Source organism: Hakea prostrata, chromosome 8 (assembly GCF_041222555.1).
Source record: "Hakea prostrata isolate BN-2017 chromosome 8, UWA_Hpros_2, whole genome shotgun sequence".
NCBI classification, from domain to species: domain Eukaryota; kingdom Viridiplantae; phylum Streptophyta; class Magnoliopsida; order Proteales; family Proteaceae; genus Hakea; species Hakea prostrata.
In genome coordinates, this window is record NC_142607.1 from 49,077,396 (window position 1) to 49,095,681 (window position 18,286).

The following is an 18,286-nucleotide window of genomic DNA, read 5'->3' on the forward strand; positions in this document are numbered from 1 at the left end:
TTATTTTTTTTGGTTTGCCAACCCTAGTGGTTCGACCGCGTCGCACACCTAACTGTGGTGGATGAGTCTCCCAGCGGAGGTTTTTTGCATCCACAAGGATTCAATACCGGAACCTTACTTAAGCAAACCAAGTTGCTTACCACTTGGACCAACCCCTGTTAGTTTTTGACTTTAATTTTAAAAGAACAAAATAGACATTAAACATTAAGTATAACGGTTTCTTACCACTACTAGAACTAAGGGGACAACACTAATTTCATAAAAAAGCAGAATCTTTTTTGTAATTAGACCATACATTTATTTGGACTAAAAATGACATGAATCAAAACTCAAGGTTCTAGATGAAAATTATCTATTATTTATATACACTTCGAAACATTTATTGGAGCCCACATGGTGACATCCGAATGGCCCACCAAATGGGTTGTCTTTGGGATCTGTGGGCTCGTGGCATCTCATCCCTTTGCTTGTTTCGGGTACCCAACTTCATCCAGCACTTCACTCTTTCCCCTGTTAAGCCATTCTGAGCTGTTTGGTCCGGTTAAAGCCCTGGTAAGGTGCAAGTTGGTCTGATCAAAATGCTGCGTTTTCCATTCTTCATCTTGAACCCATTTCTCAATGCTGATGAACACAGAGTTTGGACATTTGAAGTTCTTCAAGCTCAAAGCTTCAATCTTCCTACACCGAAAATCGCCGAGGAACAGGGACCCGAGGGGTTGGTACAACATAAGCTTTGCCTGCTCTTATCATGTCAATCCGGTCCGGAATCGTTCTATCAAATAACCTGTTTTCTGGGTGCTCTGCAAAACATACATAGTAACAGCTAACGCAAGCGTGCGGTAATGCCATTCCAATCCGAGTCTGTACATTAAGAAACATACCAAGTTTAGAAGCCATGAACAGAACAATGTGCTATGATGATATAGATCTAACAGCAAATTAAAGAGGGGATTGAAGCCTAAATCCTACCAGGAGGTATCCAACAAAGAATGAGAGAAGTGATATAGTGGCTGTGTAGCTCCGGTATAGTGCCCATGACCATGATGCAGTCACAAGGACACAAATGCTACCGCTGCAAACTCCGGTCAAGAAGCAAACTGCACTGGTTAGATCAGAATCAACAATGGCTTCCATTCCTTGTCTCTCAAACAGGGCCCATGTATCCTGTGATGCCCTCACAAATCCCTTCCCATATGCGGCTATCTGCACACCAACACAAAACCAGTCTTCAGTTCCATCTAATCATTAAACACTACTAAAATGAACACCAAGAAATCACAAATTGAAACAAAACCAAAATAAACTAAGAAATTTAACGTGGTTCACACACCAATGTAATGTGATACGTCTACGGGTGAAGAACTTTCTACTATGTAAACGAAGGGCAAAATGAAGATCTTTCAACCAATAGCCAGAACGTCATTATTATAAGAACTCTCACCAGGAATCCTAAAGCAAAAATCTCAAATCTCACAATGGCCTCCTAGGTGAACATAAGGTACAAATGTATAGATTTTAAAGGATAACGGATCAATCGGTTCAGGTCATACCGTACCCCCCACCCCACCATAAACCGAGATTAGTGATGGGCTCTAGGTTTAGGCCATTGCTTCTATTACAAATATCCACAATCGGATTATTTGGGTCACCCACCAAAATGTGTCAGGTATAAGTCCATTTTTCAAATTAGGTACAAGAATTCAGGTCATAACATAACAAACACCTCTTGACTTTAAAAGAAAAACTAAATCAGGCTGATTCAAGTGTGATCACTATTTTTCTGTTTCATTTCAACATCAACGGTTAAGTATTCAACATTTAAAGTATGCAGCTAATGTCAATAAAGACCATCACAGAGACCATTTGAAAGGTAGAATTGCAATTCAATGGTCCAAAAAGGAAAGAGACTTGCAACAGTCGTTAGTTAAGCCATCAACATCAGCAGTTAAGGATACCTGAACAAAGGCCCAACCATTGCCGTATCTGAAGATAATCTCCATGACTCTGAGGCAGCAATGAGCACAAGAGAACATGAATTCATCTTCACCTTCAAGTAAATTCAGAGCCCGAGCCACGATTCTCAAAGCTTCAATCGCAGGCACAAAGAGAGAACCCAAACAAGCACTTCCTAGATTCCTTGACATGGCTCTCTGGAAGCAGAATTGGGTATTGGATTGCATTCCCCTGAGATAGTAAAGAGCAATAACACGACTTACAGTTAGATTAGCTACGTTTCTCATCACCTCTGCTATCCAAGCTAAGCTCAAAACCAGAGCGATTATGATCAATGGAGGAACGTAGAAATTAAGTGCTCCAACTAGTGCAAAATTCCAAATTGATATCCACGTGAAACACATCCCTAGCATCCAGTAAGTGGGTTGATTGAGATCGGGAAATTTTGCAGCTGGTTCGAGTGATTTCGTGATAACTGTTGCACAGAACTTGGTTCTCTGTGTAACCCAACAGGCATAGAGGCCATTACCAACCGCAAACAACAGAAAGGCAACTCCAACTCCGTCTGTGGAAGGTCTCTGGAAGCAGAGGAGGAGAACTCCTGAAGCCAAGGAAGTGGTGAAGGTGCTCCAGAGGATGAAATTAACCATGAAATAAGGCCACTTTCTAATTCCCTTCTGCCATAAGAAGGCAAGAATGATACTTAGAACTGTTGCGCCTTCAGCTTGTGGAAACCAGTACTTGAACATCCTCTTCTCTGCTCTTGCAGTTTTTCCTCTTTCGAATAACCCCTGAACTGCCTTGAATCCAAGAAAACAAAGTAACCCAACTGCAGCCACCATGTGGATGAGAAACAGAACCAGAGATACTCGATTCGTATAAGCCCTTGAATTCAGAGTAGACACCGTTTGCTGCATACAAATTGAAATCCACGGGAGAAAAAGAAGAAAAAAAGGAGTTAACCCAGAAAAAAAAATCGTCAAAAACCAAACTATCCGCAATCAATTTTTCACTTACTCGTGGAGCTGAAAGAGGGGCTTGCGAAGGAGGAGGAGGAGGAGGGAAAGGTTGTGATGTAGAACGAGTTTGAAAACGAGCAGGTCGAACACCTTCGATGATAACTCTAAGAGGGTTCGAAGGGTTCAAAGTTCGGAGCTTAGAAACGGTAAATTCAGGCGGAGACGAATCTGGAACCACCTTTTCCTGCAAAACCATATTTTCTTCAACCGATTCCTTCGCATCCCCATTATCTTTCTCTACCCTCTCCTCCTTCTCTCCACCTTCTTCTCTCACTGGAATTTCTCTACTTCCTTCTTCTCTCACTGGAATTTCTCTGCTTCCTTCTTCCATCACCTAACAAAATTTCAGAAACAACTCTGCAATATTAAAAACCCAGAAAAGAAAAAGGAGACACACATAAAAGAGAGTAAATGGATCGTTCCAGATGATCTTACAACAACGTCAGCTGCACCCATCTGTGTCGAGAATCTGCGGGAACTGGTGGCAGCGGTCGTATCTGGGTGATCCTTTAGTCTATTTTTCCGGCGCTGCTGAACTTATTAGCCAAATGATCAAGATTTTAACTCCAAGTTCTCTCATTTTTGGTAGCTTTAACCCTTTTGAGGATCTTGGAATGTGAGGGTTCCCAACATCCACATCCATAGAAATCTCCATTGGACGGTGCAAGGCAATAAGACATGTCTCGAAAACAAAGAACTGACACTAGTCTTTTTGCTGGAGTGGGATGTGGGGTTTATTATGGAATTAATTAAATATTAATTAGCAAATTAACAAATGCTGGTGTAGAATGAAGTTATAAACAAATACTGAAAGTCTGAAACATGCGACAGTTGGAGTGAAGCTTTAAATTCTTCTGGACGTAACGCCAACTTGACCGTTGTCGGCGGATTCGGACTTGAACTACCCGAGTTTATAGAATCCGGATCTTTTACCCGCATGGGTAGAGTACTCGAGAGTTGAGTTGCAATAGAGGATTATTCTCTCCTCATTTTTGTTTATCACATATTAAAGAATGAGACTTTCTTATATCAATAAAATGGACCATAGGTGAGTATAAATGTGTCCCTCTCCCGGGACCTTGTTTTAGTCTTGTGCATTAAATACACAGGACAGTCACACAGTACATCTTAGTCCGTCGAATCGAGATTTTGGTCAAAACTTCTATCCGACCATTGAGACTCAACGGTTGAGATCGAAATCTCGATTTCAGATCCGACAGTCCGAAATTTCGTTGAACTGTCGTGCCTATTAACTGAAGTAATTTTGCCTCTCCTGAATATGTGGTGAAAAAAAGTAAGAGAAACACAATTTCCGATCACTTATGAGTCCCAATAAAATGACTAGAGGTGGGCCCTTTCCTAAACATATTATAAAATGGTAGGAAGAAAGCACATCTGCTTTCCTTTACAGGTACATGGGATTTTGTCTTTGTTTTTTTTTTTTAACTTGCTTTTTGCCTTGAAACTTGCACAATTCTCAAGAATCGACACAACAATAAGAGGCCGATTCAATGGTTATTGATCTTCCTATCATTATAGTCACAGATATTGAAGAGTTCGGATCCTTTCCACTCAATTGTCCGTCCTCCCATCCCCCAACCATTACATTTGTGCTTGTCCCTGGTATATCATATATATTGAAGAGCCCAGATCCTCTCCACTCAACTGTTTATCCTCTAATCCCCCCAACCTTACCTCTGTGCCTGTGTACCACGGATGATTTTGTATCAATGTCCTTTGTAAGGGTAGGGTGATAGAAAGACCGCCCACCCGCCCACCTAGGTAGAGAGCATCTAAATTCAATATTGAATGTAACTTTTGAAAACTTGATAGAAGATGCCTACATGGCAACAAAGAAGAATTCTCTCTTCTAGAGGGAAGTCCAGCAAAGCTTTTCAAAGCTAGGCTTTTTTTCTTATAGCTGAAGTGAGAATTTCCAAATCCATGTATTCTTAAATTTGAACAACACTCCATGATGATATTTACATGGGCTTTCTCTTCTCTTCTGTTTTCTTTTCTTTTATTTTTTCCCCTGAATTTTTGTTTGGAACATGTAGACGTCATGCTAATAAGAGATAGATTCAATTGTTGTGGTCTTTTATCCTTAAAAATTTCAAGCATTAAATCTATCTCTTGCCACTTGTTGCCTTTTGAAAAATTATACAAAAGATTCTAAGCTGCAACAAACAAGAATTATCCTTTATCTAGAAGGAATTCCTGCAATCTTTTCAAAGGATCTGATGTGTTCCTATAGCTAAAGTGAGAATTTCTTGCTTAACCCATAATAAGTTGTGAAATGTGAATAAGACTCTCAGATATTTATAAATATGCCAAAATCATATACAATTTTTTTTTTTTTTTTGACCTAGAGGTTTTATTGAGTTGTGACATTTGGATGATGAGACTAGTGAAGAATATTTTGATCTCTACATTCTATAGGATTGGTAAAAAAGATAAAATACATTTTTTTTTTTTGGGTGGAGGGAGAGGAGAGGTATAAAGTAACAATGGTGTGAATTATACGGTATCACGTATTGGTTTTTTTTTCTTCTTTCTTGAAGAATAAAAGTAGAATATTTCTTTTTTGGTAGAAAAAGTAGAACTGGATTTTTCAATATTTGTTGTGTCATTCCATCAACTTTTTTTTAGGCTTAAATTTGACATATGAGCCAAGTAACTTGTACAAGTTCCCAAAATTTAAGTTCCATCCAACTTTTCATGTGGAATGATTAGGAGAGCGAAGAATCTAAGAGCATTTTTGGCCGTCTATGCATTTTCCCCCTTTCAGTGAGTGTTGGTAGAAAGGGAAATTTATTTGGTAGGATAAGATTAGTATCTTTATTAGATAACTTTTATTTATGTATTCTTTTACCATGATATTTGTATATTATATTGTACTTAAATGGCCTTAACCACATAATTCTTCTAAAAACGACTTATTGCTTCAAGATTTTCAATGTTTTATTTTATCATTTGATGGCTTTTTTTCTTGAAATTTGACCTATGAATGATAATTGAAAAACTTTGTCGGCAGCTATCCTTCCTTCAAGATTACTCTTGCTTCCCTCTATTAGCAATAAAAACAAAAGACTTTCTCCACACATATTTGTTTAATTGAAGAAAATAGGAGCCATAAGTGATCTGCTCCCTTCCCCTCCTCCCCCTACCTCCCAACTACCCCTCCCCTCTGGTTGCTCCCTCTTGGTCTTCCCTATTGTCCCCAGCCACCTACCCTACAAATGTTGACCTCACTCTTTATGTCATCCAACCCTCCACCAATGGTTCCACCATGTTCTCTCTTTGCCCCAACTCATCCCTAGCCCTGGTATTGCAAAATGGAAGGCTAGCCTTATATGGAACTTTGTCGGGCCCCGTCCTCCCTTTAAGATTACTCATGCTTCCCTTTCTAAGCAGTGGAAAGTAAAAGATTCTCTCTACACATATTTGCCTTAACTTATCCCTAGCCCTAGTGTTGCAAAATGGAAGGCTTGCCTTGTATGGAATTTTATCGGCCCCTATCCTTCCTTAAAGATTACTCATGCTTCCCTTTCTAAGCAGTGGAAAGTAAAAGATTCTCTCTACACATATTTGCTCAATTGATGAAAATAGGAGCCATAAGTGATCCATCCCCTTCCCCTCCTCCACCTGCCTCCAGACAACCGTCCTCTCCAATTGCCCCTCCTTCTTCTCCCTAACTGCCTCCCCTACAAATGTTGACCTCACCCTCCATTTCATCAAACCCTCCACCGATGGCTCCATCATGTTCACTTTTTGCCAACTCATCCCTAGCCCCCTAGTATTGCAAATGGAAGGCTTGCCTTGTAGGGAACTTTGTCAACCCCCATCCTTCCTTCAAGATTAATCATGCTTTCATCTCTAAGCAGTGAAAAGCAGATGACTCTTTCCACACACATTTGCTCAATCATGGCATCTTCATCTTCTGCTTCTTCAACAAAGAAGCCAAGCTCAAGGCAATCAATGGTGCAATCAAAGGTGCCCCTTAGATGGTTGGGAATAAAAGGATTCACTTCAACCATTAGAGTTTCAAATTTTGAAGCTAGAAGAAAAAAATGTATTTGAATGCCATTCCCCTCTAGGTATCCCTCCCAGGCCTCCCTTTGCAAGTTTGGAACTCAGACAACCTATATCAAATTCTTTCTCTCATTGGCAAACCCCTTCGCATGGATGCTACCACTTTCAAGCACGAACAACTATTGTTCAATGAGTATATGTTGAGGTCTCCACTTCCTCCCGGCTGCCCACCTCAATTTTGATTAGAGATGAAAATTATCTAAACTTTGATCAAGTTTTCCATTTTGAGAACCTCCTTCCTTTTTTCCATCAATGCAAAGTGTTTAGCCATCCAAACTACTCAAGCTCTGATCACCAGTCCTAGTTAATAAGGTCTATCGTCGCCAATGATATTAGAGATCACTGATCAACTTTCTTGGGAACTCTATTGTTCGGAGGAATCCATCACCCCTTTGGCTGTAGATGTTGACTTCTTGGTCCTTTGATTGAGACCTAACCCTCATCTTTAATCCCCTGAGCGTCCAATGTAGCTATTGGCTATGCATTTCCTCTCCAAATTGCCTACAACTCCCATACTGCCAATATTTCCATTCTTAGGCTTATGTCCCCCCCCCCCCTTCCGTTGAAGCCCTACATTTCTCCCATTCCTTCACTTGACTCCTCTGCGCAGACCAAGGATGCCTCTGCCTCTGCTCCTCTCCTCTCCTACTTTTGCATCCCCCTTATCCCTTTGACTCTCCATCATGCCCAAAAAGATCTCCCGATCTCCTATTCTCCCCTCTTGGACCTTCCATCTTGGGCCCTCCAACAATTTTGTGTCCATCCCTCCCTCTTGTCTCACCAATTCTCCCCTCCCTTTTGATATGGGTCTTTCCATTTCTCCCTCTTCTTTTCATATTGGGCCTTGAACTACCTCTTCTCCCCTCTCCCTGATCTGGGAATCCTTAGCTTTCTTAAAAGTTTGGTCAATCTTGTTGTCACTCACTACTCCTCCCTCTCGAATACCCATATTGAGCACCAAACAGCCTTTCCTTCCCTCCAGTCCATCATTGTGGACCATTTGTCGACTACTTGTGATGGGCCCTCTAACCTGATGGTTTGTGGGCGGCTCGACTCTCTTCTCACATCCTTGGATGATTCATGCTTAATCTTCAATAACGATGATCCTAATCGTGCTGATTGTGAAAGAAGCAATCGCTCCACTAAGGGGAGCCACAATGGATGGATATTTAATAGCGGGATTAAAATCTCATAGAAAACAAGAGGGGAAAAAAAAGAAAAACAAAAGAAGAGAGAATAGGGGCAACAATTAGTCCCCATTGTTCTTTTGGTTTGGCTGGTTGTTGTGTTTATTTTTTATATTTAGCTAGCATCATTTTGTTGGCTTTGTTTGAGCCTTGTTTTTGCTTTTGAACCCCACCCCCTTTTTCCTTTGATAATATATTTTTTATTCGTCCAAAAAGAGATTTGAAAAATTAATTTTGATGTCAAGTTGCCTAAGTTGAGCAAAAATTTTTGAAATATAATCATGTTGTACAAAATATGATATTTTTTTATCACTTAATGTGGCACAACATAACTACATGTAGCACTATTGCGTAAATCTTTTTGTTTTTGGGTAAATAATCTTTCACTCAAAAGCGTGGGAGGAAGGCAAGGTTGTAGAATTACATAAATCTAAACAGTCAAAGAGAAGCATATGGCCAAATCGTTCTTCCTGAAACAGATTGGGCTTCCAGTCCAGGAGGTTGAACACTGTTATCACTCCTGGGAATAAACGAAAAATGAAGTTGAAGCTCTCGAATATCAAAATATACTTCCCTAATAATTGAGGGAGCAGTCTTCTTGCCCAATAATACATCGATTAGCTCCAAGCAATCAATCTTCACCCACAAAAAAATTCATATCCTCTACTATGGTCAACAAGAGACCTTCTCTGATGGCTAGACACTATTCACTCTCCTAGTAGCACTGACTCGAATTTGAGTGGATCTGAAACAACTACCAGCACTGACATTTTCCGATAATAACATAAGGCAATTTGATATAATATCTGAGTGGAAAACTCGCACCAATGAGAAGAGAAAGATAGAAGCTCAATGGATGAAGAAGGAGAATGTGAGACGGGGAATGAATCTGGCTCATGTCATTTTTTTTCTTTGAGAAAAAGGAAAATCATGAGTTTTTCTCACTCTCTAGTCCTCACCCCAACCAAAACAAAAAGTTTCCCTTTTATCTACTGTTGGGTTGAGATAAGAGTTTGTATTGATTGATCTCCCTTTGTTGCATGTTTATCAAGAAAAATCATAATGGCCAATCACACCAGAAGTTCTAGATTGGCAAAAAAATGTTGCTTTTCAAAATTTTTTTATAAAAGATTTATATGATACAAATCTTTAACGATACTACATTTTAAACGAAAATTTGACCCAAGAAAAACAAAACAAATAGAATGATAAAATTCGGCATTTTTTTTTTTTTTTGCATAATTATTTTGAAAAAGCAATTCCACCGTCCTAAGTTCCTATATGAATATCAGTGTCCCACATTTAGGCTCTTTTTGGTATCAATTCTTATTTCTCTATTATGCCTATTTAAAATAAATAAATAAAAGAATTGATTATTGGTCAATAATGAAAACTGGTTTGGTGAATTTTGTTGAAAATAAATTATAGAATGAAAAATAAGTTTGGTATAAAAATAAAAAATTATTGAAAATAATAGTGAACAAGTGATAAAAGAGGGAAAAATATTATTTTTATAAAAAATTATGTATTGATTATTTTACTCTCATCTTAACCATAAAATTTCAAGTGAACTTGTGCATAAATGAAAAGAATGAAATTCTCACCATAATCCATAATAGACAAAAAGTTCATTATAGATTTCAGAAGTTTTTCTATTATTTTAAATAAAAAAAATTTGATAATAGATGCCAAACAACTTAAAATAATGAAAAAACTTCATAATTGATACAAAAAAGAAAGACTCATAAGCATTGCATTTATTATTTCTTTGCACCACTTGTTTGATTTTTATTTGCAACAGCTGTTTTGCTAACTATTGCAGCGGACGGTCCTAATCATGCCATGTAAGCAAGATGAGATCGAATGGTTGAAAATCAAATAGAAAGGTATGTTTGTAAATATTAATTTTTTATTTTTATATTTTAAAGTTTAAAGTTTATTAATTTACAAAACAAGGTCCCTTATGTAACCAACTCCTAAATCCCTCTCTCATTCTTCTCAAGGTGTAACGTAGCCCAGTTCGTTGATGTTCCTCTCTCGACGTTCGTTGATTATTCCTCCGGGCGTTGATAATTCCTGTCGGCAGGAAATTAGATTTGATCCTACGATATCTGTGTTTTAAATTAGGGTCCCTAATCCCCACCCTCCCCTCTCTTTATAAAATTTCGGCAATTTCAGCGAGATCCCACAATATCTGTTTTGGGTGGAAAATTAATTAAGGCTTTTATTTGTGAGTATGATGAAATATTTTCCTTTGATATCATTCCTTTTTGTTTTTTTGGAAATTATCTTTTAATGATTCCATTAGATGACATTTTCATATTCTAGATATTTGTAATTCCTCTCATGTTGGATTTCTACAAACAAGAACTGAAGGATTTCATTCTCTCAATGTCTACCAATCCCTAAAGAAGCTACTGAAACATGAAGGTGTTTTAGGATTTTATAAGTGAGCAAGATTTTTGGAGTTTGGCTATCTGTTTTGTGAGATTATGAACTCCTTTGAAATTGATTTACCTGTGTAAGCTTTTTTCTTCTTTTAGAGGAAATGTTGCAAGTGTTTTTCAGATTGTTCCATAGCCTTTCATAGATCTATTGGCTAGTTCAGCAGCTAAAGGAACAACATTTTTGTGTACTTACCCCTTAGATTTGGTTCGATCAAAACTAGCTTATCAGGTAAGTCATTCACAGAGATTGACTTGGTTCACTGGTATTTTTTCTGTTGACGGGTTAGATCACTGGAAATGAGGAACTTGACTTTGTATATTAATAAAATTTAAGCCCTTACAATGTAAAAATAAAAATCAATATTTACAGATAAACCTTCATCATTTGTGCAAATAAAAATCCCATATACTACGGTTGTCTACTACGTAGTATAAGTGTTCATTTTATTTTATGCACCTTTCACATCGTCTCGCGTTGATAAAAACCCCCCAAATCACAATCTGTCGAAGCTGAGAAAACCCCGGATATAGGAGATTTTACGCTCGTCATGAATGGAACGACTTGAGATCTGAGAAGAAAACCAAGATTTTACGCTCGTCATGACTGGAACGACTTGAGATCTGAGAAGAAAACCAAGCTTAGGTCGTGGTGCTCATCTTCCACCTGCAGGTGGTTGCAGCGGTTAGTCCTTCGTCTTTCTTCTTCTTCTTCGATCCCACTGTTCTTGTTTCGTTTTGTTGCCAGGTCTGCTTTTGATTGATTCTGATGTTTCTACTAACGCTGAGATGGTCTGCTTTAACCTGTTTCATCAATAGAAGTGCCGTTGTAAGTTTGTCAGATTTCAATTCTTCTAATTTTCAGCTTGTACAGGAAATCTTCACCAATTGAATATCTGGTCTTCTGTTCTTCCACATGCATTGTTATTTCTTTGTCTATTCTTGAAATTGTGTATTGAAGCCTTGATTAATTCCTTCAATTTATTCTCTACAATTCATAATGCACACACAATTATTAATGATTTGGTTTGGCCGGTAAATTTCCCTTCAGTTTGTGATTAGAAATTACATGCAGACCCTGTTTTTGTTGCAGATTTAAGTCACATATTCTATAACTGCCAGGTGTTCTGCTATTCAGATTCATCACAACTTTTCAGCATAAAACAGGACCAATCGCTCCAGGTTTGGATCCTTTCTGAGATCTATCTCTTGTGCCTCTCAAATTTTCTTGTTTTCCAGAGTTTCTGTAATTATGAACTAGAATTTTAAAATTAAATTTTGATTCATCATATTGATTGTTCTAATAGATTGAATTAGTTGCTAAAATAGAATCAACCCAAGTTTTATTCAAGTTGGTCAGATTGAACTTTTATTGTTTATGAGATGAGAAAAGAGAAAAAAATTGAGATGAGAAAAGAGAAAAAATGAGGTTAACTTGAGATGAGAAAAGAGAAAAAAATTGGCTTTAAATTGCGAACTATCATGTTATTAATGAAATCTAGAAACCATTTGTGTAACTTTGAATTTTTTATTCTTTTTAACTTTCATTTGAAAACTTCAAAATAAACTAGCTATATAATGATGATCGGGTATGTGAGAAATATATTAAATATAAAACATGTAATGAATCATATATCTGATTAGGAATAATGGACATGTAAAAACTTACTCATTCGGTTTCCTCCAATATCTCATTTAACGGTTAGTTTTGAAAGCTAACCTTTGCATTAGATTTTTTTGGGTATTTTTCTAAACACTCTAGTGCTCTAGTTTTTTACAATCTGAATTTACATACTCTAAGAAGACTATAAATCATTTTTCTTTCCAAATATTCACATAATTTACAATGTAACTCATCATGCAAAAGATGATTATAAAAGTGAAAACATAAAGGGTGTGAATATTAGAATATGACTAGCCAGGTATTATGAGTTCATATTTTATGATATAATGTGTACTGTAGAAATTTTAATAATAGGTGCCTCTTAGTGAAGAGTTAGGGTTTGACTCTCCTTGGTGGCATGTTCCACTCATAATATATATAAAATTACGAATTAAAAAATAAAAAAGAAAATCATTTTCACCCCTTGTCGATATTGTTAGTGGCAACCCTAATCCGTGTTGATACTGTATCATAATCAATATCAGTTGACCTTAATCAAATGATACAATTTACCAATGTCGGTATTGACACAACATAATGTTAATATATAAATTAATCATTAATCAAAGAGATTAAGAGAGGATAAAGTTGGGATTGGCCAGGGCAGAGCCAAGATTTAACATGGGGCAAATAATGAAAGTACATAAAAAGAGGATCAACTGTTGATATTTCATGCATAAAAAGGGGGCTTGAGGGTTCTCATTTTAGGAAAATTTCAAAATATTGAACAAGGCCAAGTGTTGGTATTTAAATACAGAAAGAGGCCCAAAAAACGTCTCTTAGGCAAAATTTCAAAAGGATAAAACTTTTCTCTTTTTATGAAAAACTGAAGACTTAAATGAAACTGTTAATTTACTTTGTACCCTCAAATTAGTCTTTTTTTTTTTGGGGAAAAAAAGAAGAAAGAAAAGTTACAATTGACAATCTAAAATAAAAGACAACGCTTCAGGTAAAGAATGAGGAGAGAAAGAAATTTCATGTACAGAGGGGTAAAGCCCAACCAAAAAATCTGCCCCAACATTAAGCTCATGGACAACATGATGAAGCCCATATTGGCAAAATCATCTCAATGAGTCTTGGATGTTATAGACATCCTCTGCTGCATACTAGCATATGGCAAATTAACCTACCTAAAATCATCGCAATGGCACTCGATGAATCATAACGAATCTGGACTTTTTGGATAGAATGTTTCCAAAGCTAGCACATTCGTCGTCATCTCAAATTAGTCTTTTGTCTTTCCCTTTTCTTTTGTCATCATCTCCGCCTTTGATTGGGAAGAAAATGATGAGTATATATTGAAGGATCGGGAGCAAGAAAAGGGACGTGGTTCCTTCACCTGTAGGTTTCGATGTGAGCTCCATTGTTGGAGGTAATGGCTCCAAAAACCTCAATGTAAGTGCCCTAAACAATGAGGGTTCTTCCAACGGCAAAGTGATCTAGACTTTGAAGTCATCATGACGGAATCGAGTTGGGGAGGTTGGAGGAGCTTACGGTAGGTGGTTGCCGGTGACGGAGGTGGAGAGGTTGCCCTGAGGAATAGGTTACTGTCGGTAAATTAATGACCTCATATTAAGAATATCTGGGGTATGAAAGTAATTTCAGAGAGGATTTTAAAATGACTTTATCAAGAAAGGGTAAAAACATAAAATCACACAGTAGGGCATTTAAATATTTAATGTTTCCAATGAGAATGGAGGGAAGTCATGTAAAAAATTCAAAAGATTAAAGAACTTGCAATTTTAATTTCTTCCAACATCTCATTAAAGTCAATACGGGGTTGGTAGAGTGGAAAAATCCATATTTTTCAGTGGAGAGTTCATGGGTTCGACTCTTGCGGACGACAAAGCTCTCTCTGAAGATATAATCGAGGTGCGCGAAGCTGGTTTCGGATGAACCTTAGACACAAAAAAAACATCTCATTCAACAACGACCAAAAGAAATGATTAATTTTTGGATAATTGCTGACGTCCCATTGTATTATAACTTAAGTAAAATGTTATCCTTTATATCTTTAACTTTTGTTTGATAATTACTGATGCAAAGTTCATTTTATTCTTTATTTTAAAGTGAGATATATGTAAAATTAGCCTTAGCCCTCATGACTAAGCCATGGATGAACTACAACTGGAATGTCTACTTCAATTTTGAGGGACAATGGTGTGAAGTTTTTTACCCAATTACCAATCATAGAAAGGTAAGGGTAATTTTCATTTGGAAATTTGATATTTGGTCCAGATCATGTTTAGTTCAAAGAAAATGACATCTAAAAAAAATGATATTTTGTATTTGCCTCACCGGCAAAATTTTACCCCCCCCCCCCCCCCCCCCTCTATCTTTTCTAGAGTTATTAGTCCCAAAGATTAATTTTTCAATTAGTCATGATTGAAACGCTTTTAGTTCCTTTGTTGATTTTAAAGAAATAGCGAGAGACTTAAAATCTAAGTTCGAATCTCTTTGACTTTGATTGATTGATTTGCTAACAAATGCTAAAATCTAGTAGTTTGAATCTCTTCGACTTTGATCGATTGGTTTGTTAACAAACACTAATTAGAGTGAACATGCATATTAGACATAAAATAAGAAATAAAGCAAATAGAATCAAAGTTCTCAATTAAACTAATATAATTTTTTATTTATATCAAAGATAAAAAAGTCAAAATCAGCAGAATGTTGGTTTCCCTGAGTTTTTCTCTGATGAACCTTGTAGTGCATCTTCCCTTGTCTTATTTTATTGAGCGCAAAGATAAAAGTAGAGTTACTTGTAAGCAGTGTATGCACCAAGTAGTAGGGTTAGGGACTCCCTTCAGTTGAGAAATCAGTCGACGCAACGCCTACGTCGAGTGATTAGAACAAATTTGAAACTACCAAGAATCTAATACACATTAAATTTAAACAAGACTCTATGGATGATAACAATATTAACTGAGTAGAATTGCAACTGTTCTTTTCCAAATCAATCTCTTGTTCTTCACTAAAGTCTAATGGAATCCAATTCAGATGATTCGTTGAAACATTAAACTCCTAAAATTGATTTGTCATTTCACCATAAAACTGAGAAAACTAGGCTGAATATCTCTTGAGTCAGTGAGAGTGATATTAAGTTATATACAATCGAGCCTACTGACAATTTATTACCATCTAAGGAGCTTGAATGTTTAACATCTGATGAATTTAAGTATTTCAGTTAATTGATCTTATATTTTATTAAGAATAATTGACATAATTTATCATTTTGGTTTCCTCCAGCATCTCATTTGGTAAAAAGCCCTCAAAGCAAACATTTGGCATTTGATTTCGTTTTTCATTTTCTAAATACTCTATGCTCTAGCTTTTTACAATCTAAAAAATACTTATATATGGTAATAAAATTATAGATCATTTTTGTTTTTATAAATTCACATAATTTACAATGCAACTCATCATGCAAAAGATGATTACAAAAAAGAGAACATAAATTATGTGAATATTAGCAGTTGGCAATTGGCATGCACTCTTAACATGAAGTCTGTATCATAAATTCATTTGAGTTGTGTATGTCACAAGTTATTAATTAAATCAAGAAACTTTCTTCTTGTATATATCCACAATTTTATATTTGTTTTAAAACTTTCTGAATAACCCTAGATGAGGTTTAATATCGATTTAACATTTAATTAAATTATTTTTCTACTTTTAAGTATATAGTAGATGAAAAACTTTCACTTCTTCTTGCAACTTTCTATTAAATTGAAGTCAACTCCAGAGTTGATAGTTTGTCCCTAGCTTATATCTCATTTTAATAAAAGGTAAAATGAATTTTTTGCATTAATACTTAAAATTTAAAGATTGATAAAATATATTTGTAAACTAACACCTAAATTTAAAGTGAGGGTGGAAAGAGTAATTCAAAAATTCAAGGGTTACAACTTGAATGCAAACCTAGTCTTCTGAGGGTTGTTCAATGTGTAATATCTTATTCCAATAATGCATAATCTCATAGCCAAAATCATTCTCCTCCTTGGACACTTTTATGAATTAAGTTTTTTTTTTTTTTTTGAGCAATTTGAACTGTCACCCCAAAATGGAGGCCTTACAGCATTGACACTCCACTTTATGTTTGAAAAACACAACAAAAACACAAAAACCCCGAAATTGAATTTTCATTAGACACATTAGTCCAAATTTGTTAGTGAAGACTGCTAAACTACTATTTATTTTTCTTTTAATTCCAAAAATGTCCGTTCAGGAGGGAATTGGTCACATGAAGAGAAAATCCATACATGAAAGGGGAATCTCTGTCTAAATTTCAGTAAATCTTTTAGCTTGGATGAGGGAAGAAAAAATGTAAAAGACTCCCCATCCCAAAGGCATCCAGAAAGAACTTATTCTCTTCTCTTCCAAAGCCTTCCAAGACCGGGAAAAAGGAGAAGCTTTTCCATGACATTAGAATGACTAAACTTCAAAAGGAATAACAATAGAAGATGTTCAACACCAATAGAAGCTTTTCCATGCAATTGCAAAATGCATTACAGTAGGTCTCATTGCTCTATTCAAAAGGTGTCCAACTGAAAATTTTCTATCTTAGGCTGCACTTTTTTTTTGTGGTGAAGCATACATGATTTGTTAGAAAGGGGACATGCCCCTAGGGATTGTTCAACCTAATGTATTTAAAAGAAGAGCCGACGATGAACTCACTTTGAATGTGATACACCTTCCAGGGTATTTCTGTGGATTTTGTGAGCATATCCATTGAAGCTTGATTGTCACTCTCTATATGCACATGTGATGAAGGATAGATTAGAACACCAGTGGAGAGCTTTTTTAATGGCTAGAACTTCAGCTACTATAGAGTCTTGATACTCGCAGCCTTCTCCGAATACAAATATGAACCAACCTTGAGAGTCTCTAGCTACTCTTCCAAAACCTAATAAAACATTCTCTATAAAGGATAATCCATCGACATTTACCTTTACATAAGGATGCTTTTTAGCCAGCATATATGGTTAACTATCACATGTCTTGGTTTTGTAATTTGTACACTTTTTTCGATTAGCATTCAGGATCTCTCTGTGTTAAGCTGCTAATTGCGACGGCATGAGGAGTGCTCGATTATTAATCATTGAAGTATTGCAACCACGATACATCGGCAATCTATTGCCAACACATGGCGATATATCGCCCTATTGCTGGGGGTAACACGACACATACCAAATGTCGACGATATATTGCGGAAAAATGGATGATATATCGCGAACAATCGATTTTTCGGTGATATATCACCATATTTATTATAATTTCATTCGATTTTTTCCAAAGTGAGTAAGACCTCTACAGGCTCCGGGGGCACTACCCTCTCACACTGCCACCGAGGCTGCCTCCCCGGAACCCCTGCCCGCTCAATGGGAAGCACAACTTCATCTCTCTTTGTTGCATGTTTAGCAAGAAAAATCATAATGGCCAATCACACCACAAAAGTTCTAGATCGGCAAAAAATGTTGCTTTTCAAAATTATTCTATAAAAGATTTATATGATTCAAATTTTTAAGGATACTACATTTTTAAACAAAAATTTGACCTAAAGAAAAACAAAACAAATAGAATGATAAAATTCTGGATTCTTCTTCTACGTTTTTTTTTTTGGCATAATTATTTTTAAAAGCACCTCCACCGTCCAAAGCTCCTATATGAATATCAGTATCCTTCACTTAAAGCATTGCATTTATTATTTCTTTCCACCACTCGTGAACTCTGGATTTTTATTTGCAGCAGCCGACAGACGGTCCTGATTGCGCAACGTAAGCAAGATGAGATCGAAGGGTTGAAAATCAAATGGAGGGATATGCTTGTAAATATTAATTTTTTTTATTTTTACATTTTAAGGTTTAAAGTTTATTAATTTATAAACAAGGTCCCTCGTATAACCGACTCCCAAAACCCTCTCTCATT

At 36.5% G+C, this 18,286-nt stretch overlaps 1 protein-coding gene across 1 annotated transcript; it reads right to left on the reverse strand.

Annotated features, from left to right (window-relative positions):
- Positions 1-224: 224 nt before the first annotated feature.
- Positions 225-3,675, reverse strand: LOC149008370 (Plasma-membrane choline transporter family protein). Its single transcript, XM_089167368.1, has 5 exons — positions 3,408-3,675; positions 2,971-3,306; positions 1,956-2,864; positions 970-1,203; positions 225-861 (listed from the first exon to the last, which is right to left on the reverse strand). Exons 1-5 carry the CDS (start codon positions 3,426-3,428, stop codon positions 679-681), a joined length of 1,683 nt encoding a protein of 560 aa, XP_089023494.1. The 5' UTR covers positions 3,429-3,675; the 3' UTR covers positions 225-678.
- Between the last annotated feature and the right edge of the window lie 14,611 nt (positions 3,676-18,286).

What these genes read in the sequence shown, in the direction of transcription:
- LOC149008370 (XM_089167368.1), bottom strand. Translation starts at nt 3,428, where the DNA reads ATGGGTGCAGCTGACGTTGTT. An exon ending in CCCCTCTTTCAGCTCCACGA is followed by an intron (nt 2,865 to 2,970) that starts GTAAGTGAAAAA and finishes ATTTGTATGCAG; the next exon opens with CAAACGGTGTCTACTCTGAA. An exon ending in ATGGTTGGGCCTTTGTTCAG is followed by an intron (nt 1,204 to 1,955) that starts GTATCCTTAACT and finishes GTTGGTGTGCAG; the next exon opens with ATAGCCGCATATGGGAAGGG.